The sequence below is a fragment of the Dendrobates tinctorius genome, unplaced genomic scaffold (genome assembly GCF_039654945.1).
Source record: "Dendrobates tinctorius isolate UK_male_01 unplaced genomic scaffold, ASM3965494v1 ptg000007l, whole genome shotgun sequence".
NCBI lineage: Eukaryota > Metazoa > Chordata > Amphibia > Anura > Dendrobatidae > Dendrobates > Dendrobates tinctorius.
In genome coordinates, this window is record NW_027361675.1 from 43875222 (window position 1) to 43890043 (window position 14822).

The window sequence follows — 14822 nt, forward strand, 5'->3', positions numbered from 1 at the left end:
GGGGCATAGACCTTCATTGCAGTGATGTGTCACTTTCTGTGCCGCTTGCTGTTATTTTGATAAAATCCCTGTTTTCTCTGCACCAGATCTGCCAGTTCTCTGAATGCTGAGTTCTGTATAACCCCGCCCACATCTCTGATTGGCCGCTTTATGCCCATATACAGTGTACATAGAAATACAGTGGTGTGGGCGAAGTTATACAGAGCTCATGAATATAGCAATAGGCTTACTAGTCCGCTAATGATAATCTCCTGCTGATAAAACAGTGATTGTATCACAACTGCAGCAAGCAGCTCACTAAGTTACAGATTGCTTCAATCAGGGTCTCTGTCTCTACATTATACAGTTGTGGCCAAAAGTATTGACACCCCTGCAATTCTGTCAGATAATACTCAGTTTCTTCCTGAAAATGATTGCAAACACAAATTCTTTGGTATTATTATCTTCATTTAATTTGTCTTAAATGAAAAAACACAAAAGAGAATGAAGCAAAAAGCAAAACATTGATCGTTTCACACAAAACTCCGAAAATGGGCCAGACAAAAGTATTGGCACCCTCAGCATAATACTTGGTTGCACAACCTTTAGCCAAAATAACTGCAACCAACCGCTTCCGGTAACCATCAATGAGTTTCTTACAATGCTCTGCTGGAATTTTAGACCATTCTTCTTTGGCAAACTGCTCCAGGTCCCTGATATTTGAAGGGTGCCTTCTCCAAACTGCCATTTTTAGATCTCTCCACAGGTGTTCTATGGGATTCAGGTCTGGACTCATTGCTGGACACCTTAGAAGTCTCCAGTGCTTTCTCTCAAACCATTTTCACGTGCTTTTTGAAGTGTGTTTTGGGTCATTGTCCTGCTGGAAGACCCATGACCTCTGAGGGAGACCCAGCTTGTTGGTAGCCTTCAGACTTCATAATGCCATGCACACGGTCAAGCAGTCCAGTGCCAGAGGCAGCAAAGCAACCCCAAAACATCAGGGAACCTCCGCCATGTTTGACTGTAGGGACTGTGTTCTTTTCTTTGAATGCCTCTTTTTTTCTCCTGTAAACTTTATGTTGATGCCTTTGCCCAAAAAGCTCTACTTTTGTCTCATCTGACCAGAGAACATTCGTCCAAAACGTTTTAGGCTTTTTCAGGTAAGTTTTCGCAAACTCCAGCCTGGCTTTTTTATGTCTCGGGGTAAGAAGTGGGGTCTTCCTGGGTATCCTACCATACAGTCCCTTTTCATTCAGACGCCGACGGATAGTACGGGTTGACACTGTTGTACCCTCGGACTGCAGGGCAGCTTGAACTTGTTTGGATGTTAGTCGAGGTTCTTTATCCAACATCCACACTATCTTGCGTTGAAATCTCTTGTCAATTTTTCTTTTCCATCCACATCTAGGGAGGTTAGCCACAGTGCCATGGGCTTTAAACTTCTTGATGACACTGCGCACGGTAGACACAGGAACATTCAGGTCTTTGGAGATGGACTTGTAGCCTTGAGATTGCTCATGCTTCCTCACAATTTGGTTTCTCAAGTCCTCAGACAGTTCTTTGGTCTTCTTTCTTTTCTCCATGCTCAATGTGGTACACACAAGGACACAGGACAGAGGTTGAGTCAACTTTAATCCATGTCAACTGGCTACAAGTGTGATTTAGTTATTGCCAACACCTGTTAGGTGCCACAGGTAAGTTTCAGGTGCTGTTAATTACACAAATTAGAAAAGCATCACATGATTTTTCGAACAGTGCCAATACTTTTGTCCACCCTCTTTTTTATGTTTGGTGTGGAATTATATCCAATTTGGCTTTAGGACAATTCTTTTTGTGTTTTTTCATTTAAGACAAATTAAATGAAGATAATAATACCAAAGAATTTGTGTTTGCAATCATTTTCAGGAAGAAACTGAGTATTATCTGACAGAATTGCAGGGGTGTCAATACTTTTGGCCACAACTGTATTGCTCTTAGATTAGGTCGCAAAACACCTGCTGACAGATTGTATAACAGTCCCTGTCACGCCTTCTCCAACATGTCCCTAGTCCACCTCCGGACCCAATTTTCCTATTCCAGTAATGTCAACGTGACGTGACCGCTGCAGTCACTCACTGTCCACTGTGGAGACCTCAGTGGTATTAACACATCACCACTAAGACAATCTCGTTCCTCTTGGATATATTAATTGACTATCCATCTAGTATTTCAGTGTATGGAATGAGGTTCATTAGCTTCACCATGAGGGTAACACCAGGCTAAAAAAACTATTATTCTCATGCCCTTGAAATATTTACATAGTGAAATAACTTTTTGTGTTCACATATAGAACTTTTGGTTGCTCTGGACTACTAGTAGTAGCAGTACTGTTAGTTCTTGTATTAACGATTATACATGCTTTTAACGCTTCACAACCTTTGACGTACCTATACATCATGCACCCCGCATCACAATCCCAGGAGGAAGACCAGTGTGACATTCCCTCATCAAGGCCTCTTTATTTCATTGACCATGTGGTCTCGTCAGATAGGAATGTTCCATGGTGATCCATTCCGAACTGCAAGTGACATTAGATGTCACATACCAAGCCTAAGATGTCTAACAGTGTCTACACAAACCATTGCCACATTGCATAGCATGGTGGCAACAGAGGCTGGAGTAGAGGTCTGTTCTCTTCAGCAATGAGTCCCTCTTCTTTGTTGGAAACAATGGTAGCTGGAGTTTAATCAGGAGACGACATGAGCAATGCCATGAAGAAGCCATTAAAAGGGAACAGGAAAGTGTCCCAGGATCTGTTTTTCAACATAAGGATGCCAGCTTGCATGTTGATTGTGCTGCTGTGAGCAGCCTGTGGGTCCTAAACGTCCTACCATGGCATGCAGCGTCTCCAGGCTTGCCTCCCATCAAACACATCTGGGCAATTGAATTGCCCATTGATTGGCTGTTGAAAAGAGTGGCGCCACCAGTGGATCTTGATTATTTACATCACAAGTGCTTGACATATCATTACATTTTTTATGAAACTTAAAGTTGCACAAAAATGTTTAAACTTTTGTGTTTTTACTGATAAGTGTGTGGAGCTCCAGCAAGATTGAGCATTTGCTAAAAAACATCATTCATAACAGAAATAGAAGTACAGTTCAAACATCTGATTTTCTTCTTCTTGTAGCCGCGATGACGTCATTGGGAAGGTCTGTTTAACACGTAATGTTCTGGCTGAATATCCCAAAGGTATGTAATGTGTGTCTTTTATGCTTTCATATCCCATGTTTGAACTATTTTAATGCTCCATTTCTATTCTATTCTAACCATATTCAGGTCCCAGTGGGCGAGAATGATCGCTTTGGAAAGAGAATTAGTTCAGTTATTTTCCAGAAAAATGCAATAGAAACTGGAGCTTTAATTACCAGTATGCGGAAAATGCGGCAAGAGGACGCTGTATTTATAGTGTACGATATAAATGTGAACGTATCATTTTGTGAAATCAGAGTTCTATTAATTTACAACATACTTGAAAAAGCATTGTACATTTTTTTAATTAGATTTTAATGTGCCGTACATTGATATATTAAATACCACACCTGCCTAAGACACTTCAAAAGAAAACGAATCCTCTGATGTACTGACTGTAACCAACATACTATTAGTTTTAGTAACGGATCTGTCCCCTAAGTTGTCTTTGAAGTTTATTCATATTTCAACAGACTTAATTATTAGTACCATTTAAACGTTCTGCATTACTGATCTCATAGGCTCGTACAGAATTACAATTTATATTAGAGCTTTTACCACATGTGGAAATAATGTTCACCGTCATTAGATATAATGTATATATTTAAGACAACCTACACTGAAAAGTATTAGTCATTATCCTCTGACTCAATTGTACATGCTTGGTATGTCAGTAGGAGATAAGCATTATGATATATTTGCAGAACCAGTAGTCGGGGATCTAGATTTCCCCAAGATTCCTTTCAAATAGACTCCCGGAAGTTAGATTGGCTGACTTTACGTATTCCTGTTTTCTGGCCTTCATTTTTATGGAATGATAAGTAGGTTTGGTAGCGAAGCCTGTTATTCCGGGCCTGTTTTTCTCTGTAGCTCCAAGTGTTGAGCTGATTCATAACTGGGTTTTGAAGGGTGTGCAGTGTGGGCACTTTAGTTAGAGGAAAATTGCCTGAAGAAACACAAGGTGTCATTCAAGTAGGGAATACATACAAATTACGGGGTTCCATAGCAAAAGACCTCTCCTGACACACACAAAAAAAATTGGTAGAGCAAGTGGGGTCACTTCTCCTCACTTTTAAAAATAGAGAGATGGACATGTTTTGTGGCGCATACATAGTAATTATGCCTCTAATGAAGACCCTTAGTGTTCTCACTCACTACAATACCCCTTTTTTGACCCTTATATTGTATGATGTCCCCAAAAATGCCCCCCCCCTCCGACACATAGTATGATTTCCCCCAAGGAAACACTCCATTACAATTTTACCCCACAATCCCTTCCCTATGCACAGTATGATGATCCCACAGTGCCTCCTGCAAAGTATGATGCCCTGACAATGCTCCCCACAAATTATGATGCTTCTACAGCTCCCCACACCATATTCTGTCCACAGAGTGACCAACACAGAATACTCTCCACAATCCCCAATACAGTTGGATGCCACTAAAGTGCCCCGACACAGTATTATATCCCCATAGTTACCCTAAGTATCATTTTTCCCGTTGCCCCTCATTCAATATCATGGCACCCATACTGTATAATGGACTTCACAGCACCCCACACAATATGATGGTCTACATAGCCCTCCATAGAGTAATAAGTCCACAAAGCCCCCACACACTATAGTGTATCCACAGTAGCATGTCCCCCACACCTTCCACAGAGTATGATGACCCCCACAAACCCCCACTCAGTAGGAGCCCCCATAGCCTCACACTCAGTATGATGACATTCACAGCCTTCTCACACGGTATCATAGCCCCCACAGCTCCATAGTTAGTGTGATGTCCCCACATCCCCCATACAGAATATGATGGCCTCCAAAGTTCCCCACTCAATGTGATGACCGCCACAAACTCCCACTACCCTCCAAGCCACTCACACAGAATCATGTCCCCTACGAGTACCGACATTAAAAATTGAAAAAAAGTACATTGCCCCATTTCCCTTGTACACTGCTTCACTCTTTGCAGCATGTGGACTGTGACTTCAAGCAGCAGGTGCGATTGAGTGGCTAAGGGCTCATACTCACTGGAGAGAAAATCGGACGAGTGCAATGCGATAAAAAATCGGATTGCACTCGGACCAATGTTAATCAGTAGGTGACCTCTCATTTGCGATTTTTTTTCTCAGCTGAAATCGGATACGGCTACATTACCATTCTGTGTCATAGAACACTGTAAAGGTTCCTGTAAATGACTGTAGAAAAATAGTTGGTGAGAAAAAAAACGCATTGCATACGGATGTAAAACGGATGTAAAACGGATGGTGCAATTAAAAATCGGATATAAATCGCATGACAATCACATAGTTTTGGTTCCTTTTTTTCCGTCCAGAAAACGGGCCGTTTTTTTTTTATCGCAAATGAGTCCTAAGATTTAACGGCTGAATGGTATAAGACAGCACTGACTGCTCCCCGTCCCACCATTCTATTCAATAGTATCTGCATCCTGAGTATGCAGATAGCCCATTAAAATTGTGACTATGGGCGGGGGCTTGGCAATGGACCCACTTGATTCATGGTCCTCATAGTAGATGCGTGGAATGATGCTATGAGCAGAATGCCCCGTTGTTCAAGTGACTCTATTACTGGGGTCGGCCAGCCACCTGTTGGTGATATTGGTGTCGGTAACACTTTTATTTTTCTTTTACAGGTTGTTGGTAGCTCCTATATTGGCAGGAAAAACTGATGTCTAGTTAGTTCTCAGCCGAGCATGGGGTTAATTTGTGATTTGTGTCTCGATGTTAAGCCTTTGCATTTTTTTTGTACACCAACAATAAAAACGTAGGAAGCCCTGTTTGAACCAAACTTTCTGGTCACTGTCTCTGACAGCATTGATCCCAGTTTTGCCATCTGCTGTGTAGCTAACCCAACATAGTAGCTATCTAGTGTTGTGATTGAAGAGGAAAGTTGACCTTGACCTTGTTTCATTGGTTCATTTCCTATTATTAGTAGTACCAGAACATTTGCTTCCATAGTTTTCACATGCATTTTCAGTGGGATTACAGTTCCTAATCTCTGTTGTCCTATATTATGTTATGTAACCATCAAATTCTTCACATATTTTTCCATCGCATCAGTAAGAAAATAAACCAAGATTAACCCTTATGCTCAATCCTTTATCTCTGAAAATTCATATCGCCTCTCAGTTATTTTTAAAACAATAGACATCAAATTAATTATGCAGCTTCAAGAGATTATCTTAGAGTTTGTTTTTCTCACTCCCCTTAAAGAGATCTTTTGTACTTTATAACATTTTTTATCGGTTCCCGCACCATTGGACCCCACTAAGAAAACATGGAAAGAAAGCAACATGATGAAGTGAAGTCCATGTGAAGTAGTGGCTGAGGCTAATCACACATGATGTCACGTCATCACTGTGCTTTAATAATAAGGAGAGCAAGGTCTGTCTGAGACAAGCAACAAGGTAAAGGGAGAAAATTACTTTATAAAAGTTCCACATTTTATCAGGGACTTTCATGCTTTTGCATAATTCTAATTCATTTACATTGTATGTTTTGTAGCGATTTCTGTGTGTTTTATTTTTCGTTTACATAAGTGATAATCAATAGTTTGTAATGGCCCATTAAAGGGGTTGTCCACTACAAGGACGACCCCTTGTTAAACTAATTGTTCAGCCCTGATAAAATAAACCTATACTCACCTCCCGTGCCATCTCTGTTCCAGCGGAGTCGGCATTGGTGTCCTGAGCTTGTGATGTGGTGGAATGACATGTAGTGTCCGATGCCCAGTCAGTGCTCCCATCAATGTCCCTGCCTCCTGTCGAAATGAAAATGAAGAGGAAGTCCGAGATCAGCTGAAGCCTAGACTTCCTCTCCATGTTCAGTTCGTACGAAGGCGAGGACAGTGATGCCAGCGCTGATTGGGCGCCGGGCATCACATGTCATGCAAACGCATCACAGACCAGAGACCGCGAGCGCCAACACTGCCTGAACGGAGCCAGCACGGGAGGTGAGTATAGGTTTGTTTATTTTATCGGAGCCAAACATTTAATTTAAGAAGGGGTTGTCCTAGTAGTGGACAACCCTTTTAAGACCAACCAATAATTGGGGAGATCATTCATAAGAAATTTGTTCCTATCAGCCCATCTAAAGAGGCCAGCAAATACCTGATGAAGGAACAAAACGCTTGTTCTTCAGGTACAATAATTTTTAAGCTATCTTCAAAATTATAGCTATTGGCAGCGCATTGTCCTGTGTAAGCAGGTGATATGCTGCTGATAACATAATACTCTAAGGACAGTGCAGTTGTATTAATGTTCTTTCTGTGCACATAGAATGTTCGTCAGCCTGTCCAAATAGGCCAGTAAGTGACCCCCAACCGTCTTGCAGTCCCAAAACATCATGACATTATAGGGCAACACATGTCACAACATCACTTGAAATGCAGCATAATATGCATCTTCCCCACGTCATGGTATACCTGGGTCTAGTCAGCACCAATTGCTTTTAACACAAATCGAAGTTCCCGTTCTACTCAATTCAAATGTTGTCAGATTCTTTTATATAGTTCTTGCTCTGCTTGCATTTCCAATACATTTCAGTATATTACATATATTCTTTTGTGTAACAATGGTGTCCCATATAGCTGATGAATAACTAAATGTGGGAGAAATAAAGCAGTTTCTAGTTGGCTTTCTATGTGGGAGCTGTGAGTCATTCCATATAGTTATGTATGACTCGTATAGTCCTCATTTTAATATCAGTTCAAGTATTGTTCCAGATTTCTGTTTTCATTAGTTGCTTTTCTTTAGAAGAAGCAGGGAACTTGTAATTTCAGATAGGAAGTGACAACAGGATCTCCACATGACATTTGTTTCATTTCTTCTGTTGGCAAGATAGGGCTCAGACAGAAGAAGTCAGTTGCTGGGAGATAGAGCGAATCTGATGGAGGTGTAAAGTGGTAGACTGGCAAGTAGGAATGAAAGGTTAATGAGATGGGGGAGAATAGAAGTCAATGGAGGTAATAAAGTGTCCTATATGTTTTGCTTTGTTAATTACTTTATGACCTTATAGCTGCAAGGATATTTTTGTTTCAATCTGTGTTTATTTTTGCAGTCTCTATTGAGCAGCATAATAAAAGCTAATTGCCTGTAAAGTACTTTTACTTCATTGTTAGTTCATAGGAAACACATCAAAGACTAACAAACAATGTAGATGTGTAGGAGGCCTGAAAAAGGTAGGATTGCTATAGAACAGTGATCCTCAGTCTTTTTGTATATTGAGAGGCACATTCAGTCATGAGCCTCATTCTATACAAAGAAATTATAGAAGCCGTATTGTGACTAATGGCGGAAAAGTGGTCTTTAGAGAGTTATCAATGATCAAGGAGTACTGGTGAGGTATTGTCACGTCCACAGTTAGCTGCTGAAGACGTACACATTTTGGGATGTATTGTGACATCACCGGTACCACCCACCTCCCTAAGGAAATAAGTGGAGCCAGATAAACCTTACGGCTGTCCAAATGGCACAGAACTTAGAATAAAGTCAGCAGCGGGGTGACGTCACATCTATAGATACGTACATATGTGTCATTAGCAGGTGTTGCACACCTTCCCTGATAAATAGAACAGATGAACAATACCTGCTGATCACACAAGCACCCAAGAAAGTATCTGTAGACATAATGCACCACTCACCTCCCAATAGAGAAGTGGAGCTAGTGTAATCATTAACAATTAATGGTAGTTATGTAAAATCGCCATTCTTATGACCTGCCTTCCTCTTACTAAAAATCTATTGCTTGAATGTGAAAAAAGAGTAGGTTTGGGGAGCCATGTGTATTCTTTGTGCATGCTCATACCTTGGAGTAGGGGACTTTGCAGTCGGTGAGGGGCCTGAGCACCTGCAGTGATGAGGTAGACAACACTTCAAAGCTAGGAAAAGGCAGAGACAGCCGCATGTGCTGAGCGGGATGGCATCACCAACAAGGAGGAGGAGGCAGTTGCAGTGTTTCTACTTTATGGCCTTTGCATGGCTGCTGTCCTCCATTCTCACTCCATCAGTTTGTGTCTATCTGCCATATCCAGCACCAAGGACCTTGGTAGAATCAGTGGCCCAAACCCTGAAAATGTTTTGATGCTACGATCCTCTAACTCCCCCAAAGAAAAATTCAACACTATAGATAACACAGAACCCAAGACTACATATAACGTAATCGGTGTCCAGATGTTACCTGCAGTTCCATGTAATGCCACAGATAACACAATGAGAACTGTACCTCTCTAATAATAACAGTAAGGTACAGACATGGTGAGTGTCTCTTCTGAGGTGACAGGTTGAGCCTCGCGGGAGAGCTGGGAGGAGGGGCAAAGATGGAATGCATGCCGCTGCACCATTCTGAATACAAATTGATAACACCTGATGAAGTCTCCGGTCCGGAGTCAAAAAACGGTTTGTTGTTTTTGAAAATCCAAAAATAAAAGGTATTCATTTATAATTACCGCATCCTCACTAATTCTATAGGCAGCGCACCAACATTACCTCTGTTGTTTTAGATTTTTTGTGGTGTTATTGTTGAGTACTCTAGGGTTCAGTACAGTACAACCCCATTATTTGTAGCAATGACACATAGGCTGGAATTACATGGCAAACCGTGTGGCGTCCAAAGTCATTGTGTATGCCCAGCCCAATTTTCAAAAAAGAGAGACCTAATGAGATTCTGGACATGGCACTTATCAAGTGCGCAAGTACTTAGTAATACCCTTGGTTTATATTATACTTTTATGTATTGTTTATGGGCTTTTATTTTCTGTATTTACAGTATATAATACACAGATACAGTACATATTGCTTCCCTGTTGGGGGAGAGCTCCTTGGTCACTGGTCGATGCTGTGTGCAGATGATAAACCTGATCCTCCTCCGATCATACAGTATGGAGTATCGGACTCACAATCACAAAATAGCTGCTTGTAATGTTACTGTTCTGCCTAATGGTCTGATTAATCTGACAGCCAGCTGTTGTCAGTTGTAAGCCAGTTCATCTCCTCCTGCTTTGGATTGGACCCCAATGCCTCTTCCTTTGATCTAGCACTGTGTACATACGCCATTTTGCTCAGACTAGAAGTAGGAGCAGAGAGCAGGAGAGGACCATTTGAGCGGAGGAGCTACACAGGATAAAGACGCCAGCCGCGACAAATGCAGCTTGTGAGCATGCACTGAGCTTGTGTAAAATAAAATAAACTTTATTTAAAATTGCCAAAAACGCAGTATCAGAGATTGGATGTGAATCAAAGTGCCTAGCAATGATCCGGCCTACACCAATGCATCAAGATAGCAGATCGCTGTGAACCACAAATCAAGGGCATGCAATTCACAATGGCTCAACAGCCATGGGCTGGGGACCCCTGCTATAGAAAAGTAATGTTTAAATTAGATTTTTTTTTATTAATAGAACATGGAGTTTTACCATCAATTTGCTAGAACGTTGCTTAAATTTGAAACCCAATATGGCAGCATTTTTTCTTAATGCGACCATTTTTGCAAAATTTTCTTTAACAAAATAGAAAAAAAAATGAACGCCATGATACAAATAGATCTTATTATATTATTACTATGTTTGATCCAACATGTTTTTTTTTTCATTTGTTTTTTTATTTACATGGAAGAATAGTACAATAGACTATATTTTTATTACTTTCGAGTTGGAAAAGAAATCCAACTAAACAAAGCCTAGCTCTAGGATGTACATGGCCTTACACTTGTGGAAAGTTAGAGAGTTTCTGGCATTTACTATGTCCTGGAAGCTGCTGTCATAAAACCAAACTAAAGAGAAGTAACAAAGAGCAGACTGTATTCCCAGAATGTTACACATTGCCAGAACCTGTTTGCTTTATTGAGCAGTCTTCAGTGTTATTAAGACCAGCACACTTTGTTCATAGTGGTTGGCTGTAAAGGTTAATCTGTCAAATACAATACATATTGTAACATTCTACAAATAGGTGTCTGTAAAGTCATAGAAGCAAAGCAATGTCCCTTTGGTTTGTTTTCTTACATTTGACATAGAACATATCACTGAATTTGACCCTGACATCTTAAAATACACATATTACAAGATACCAAGCCAGTAATAACTGCATTTCTTATGCAAGGGATACATACAACAAATTAAAAAAGAATTCTTGGCAGTGATCATCCTTATTTAAAAAGCTTGCCTGCCTCATGATCTAATGCAGGAGCGCCCTTCTCCCCAACCATCCAGTTTACTCCGAAGCACTCCTGATTGACAGTTTGGGCCAGTGACATTGTTGCGCCTCTGTCCAGAACTGTGCGCACTCAGGTGCTACAAATAAAGGCTACTTTGTACAGTGGCAATGACGATGACTGGATCTTCAGCTAAGAGGACTCTGTCTATAGAAGGATTGAGGAATGTATTGTCCAGGTACCTATGTAAGCATAGAATGGGGCTTAGGATTTAATCAGTTCTACCCCGAAAACCAAATGGTTTTTCTATTTTAGGCACAGTCTTGTGTCCAGTAATCATACTGAGGCCACATTGTCCGTATTTCTGAACACACAGAAGAATCAGTGCAATAAAATTTGATGTGTGTTTCTCAATCTGTAAAAAAACGAATCATTAAAGTGACTGAATTGTAAAAAAATTGTAATTTTTCAAACTTGTATTAACTTTGTAAAAAATGATGGTATCTTCCCTAGATACGTAAATACATTAGAGAGTATAATTTTCAAAATAGAGTTATTTATGGGAGATTTTCTGATGTTCCTGAACCTTGGGGACACTGCAAATGTGACAACCTGTTTCAAATGGAGCCAAGTTTGCTCTCCGAAAGTCCAATAGCTATCCTTCCCTTCTGCTGCCTGCTGTTTCACCTAACAGTAGTTTCTGACCCCAAGTGAGGTGTCACTCTGTTAAAAAAGTAAACTAAATTATGGGGTCCATTTTTTTCTGTTTCTTATTGAGAAAATTTAAATTTTGGGGCTAAATCAGCATTTTATTTTGAAAAAAAAGTATTATTTCAATTTGACGGCCACTGTTATAAAAACCTGAAAAGTATCTGTGGGTTCAAAATGATCACTAAACATCTAAACATTAGTTCATGTTTTCGCACCCCAGGAACCTGGCTATTATGAAATGACTTCTGCAACCTATTCTTTACAAATAGCGCTCCTTCCCTTCCGATCCCTGCCATTTCTACAAACTTGCCCACATGTGGGTATCACCACATTCTGAAGAATGCAATTTCTCCTGATACTCTTTGTGAACATGACAAATGGTGGGCTAAAGCAACATTTTAGAGGATTTTTTTTTTTCATTTTTCTTTGTATGTATTCCTGTGAAGCATCTGCAGTGTTAACAAATTTCCTCACAACAGTTTTGAATACTTTTAGAATATAGTAAATGTTATTTATTAGCCCTTTCGTGTAGTATGACTATCTGGTTTAGGCTGGAGTCACCCTAGCGAGAAAAACAGACGAGTGCAATGCGATAAAAAATTGCATCATCCCATCATCCGATTTTTTTTTCGCCGATTTCAAACGGGCTGAGAAAATCGCAAGACTCGTCAATGCAAGTCTATAGGTGTGAGAAAAAAATCGGATTACACACGGACCACAAGTGTGACTTGCGAGAAATACGCACCGGTGTCCTTTAGCAAAAGCCAGCAATTCATTTTGCGATACAGTAAAATCACACTGACATGGCATCTTATAGATGCGCCTTTTCTGGGGTGGCTGGGGGGCAGATTTTTTTAGCCAGGGGGGCCAAAAACAATAGTCCCTCTCTAAGCTATTAAAGGGAATCTGTCACCCTTTTTTTCGACTTTGAGCTGCCGCCACTAACAACAGGGGCTTATCTACAGCATTCTGTAATGCTGTAGATAAGCCCCCGATGTAACCTGAAAGATAAGAAAAAAGAGTAAGATTATACTCACCCCGGCGTTCAGTCCGGTCCGATGGGTGTCGCCGTCTGGTCGGAGCCTCCCATCTTCATATGATGCCGTCCTCTTCTTTCCTTCCTGTTGCGGCTCCTGTGCAGGCGCACTACTCTGGCCTGTTGAGGGCAGAGAAGAGTCCTGCGGTGCACAGGCGCCGGGAGAGGTCAGGCGCCTGCGCACTGCAGCATTCTGCTCTGCCCTCAACAGGGCAGAGCAGTGCGCCTGCGCCGGAGCCATGACAGGAAGGAAAGAAGAGGACGTCACTGTTAGAAGATGGGAGGCGCCGGATCACAACACTCATCAGACCAAAACCGGACCGCCCCCCAGTGAGTATAATCTAACTCTTTTTTCTTATCTTTCAGGTTACATGGGGGGCTTATCTACAGCATTATAGAATGCTGTAGATAAGCCCCTGATGTCAGTGACGGCAGCTCATAGTTGAAAAAAAGGGTGACAGATTCCCTTTAATATCTGCCCTCACTCACTGGCTTTCCCTCTGTGGCGGAGAAATTACTGCGGGAGCCCACGCAATTTTTTTTCAACGAATTAACCCCTTAATTTAACACCTACATGTCCCAAATTTTACGCACATACCTTAATCTAATTATTAATCAAAGACATATAAAAAAATAATGAAATTAAATGGTTTACTGTATTTAAACCATGTGTCATTTCATGTCGGGTTTTGTAATAATTTTACAGAAGCCGACAATTGATTTAGCGGCTATTCTGCTATGTAGAACTCTATGAACTACATATATATATATTTATATGTGTGTCTCATTGACATGTATGTATGTATATGTATATATATATATATATATATGTATATATATTGTGATAAAACACTCCGGGGTCGCCTTTGCTGGGGTCAAAGGTCACGTGCATTCAGCATGAAACTCAGGCGCAGAGCTGGGATTCGGGTGTAACTGACCCTGGGTCAGGTTTATTAACGGTGAAAGCAATGCAAAAGGAAATAAAACATAAAACAAATCCTTGCCTGTCCGGCACTAACTAAACAATGGACAACCTAACTACCAACTGGTGGGCTTCTCCCGTCCAGCCAAACCACAGTTGCAGTGGGCACTGCTTCCACTCACGTGTGTCTCTCACACAGACAGGATCTCTGTGTTCCCAGGCTGAGACACTCACACAACCACCTGGCATCCTTTTATATCCACCTCCCATTATTCATTAGCAAGCAGGTGCGATACTGACCAGACTAGGCCACATAGGAAAGGAATCTGGGCGAGATATACCTGCCCTCATCCACTATTCCCACATAATTCTCACATATCCCCCCCTTCTGCTCAGACCACTCCGGTCGAGCAATGACACCCGCCAAACAGTGCACTCGGGACAGGGCATCTGCATTTCCCATCTGTACCCCTGGGCAGTGCTCCACCGTAAAAGTGTAGGCCTGCAGGGCAAGGAACCACCGGGTCACCCGGCTATTCCGTTCCTTGTTCAAGTGCATCCACTTGAGAGGGGCATGGTCAGTGATCAGCCTGAACTTTCGGCCCACCAGGTAATATTTGAGGGCCTCTAGAGCCCACTTAATGGCGAGGCACTCTTTTTCTACGACTGCATACCTTTGCTCGTGTTTATTCAGCTTCCTGCTGAGATAGAGGACTGGGTGTTCCACTCCGTCCCTCACTTGTGAGAGTACGGCCCCGATACCGGTATCAGAGGCATCC

At 41.4% G+C, this 14822-nt stretch overlaps 1 protein-coding gene across 3 annotated transcripts in view; it reads left to right on the plus strand.

Moving 5' to 3' along the window:
* Positions 1-14822, plus strand: part of LOC141088097 (ras GTPase-activating protein 4-like) — a 255740-nt gene that overhangs the window by 95636 nt on the left and 145282 nt on the right. For all 3 annotated transcript variants that reach the window (XM_073574034.1, XM_073574043.1, XM_073574053.1), the window contains exon 4: positions 3149-3210. In XM_073574034.1, coding sequence (XP_073430135.1) covers positions 3149-3210 — 62 coding nt within the window. The remainder of the gene's footprint in view (positions 1-3148; positions 3211-14822) is intronic.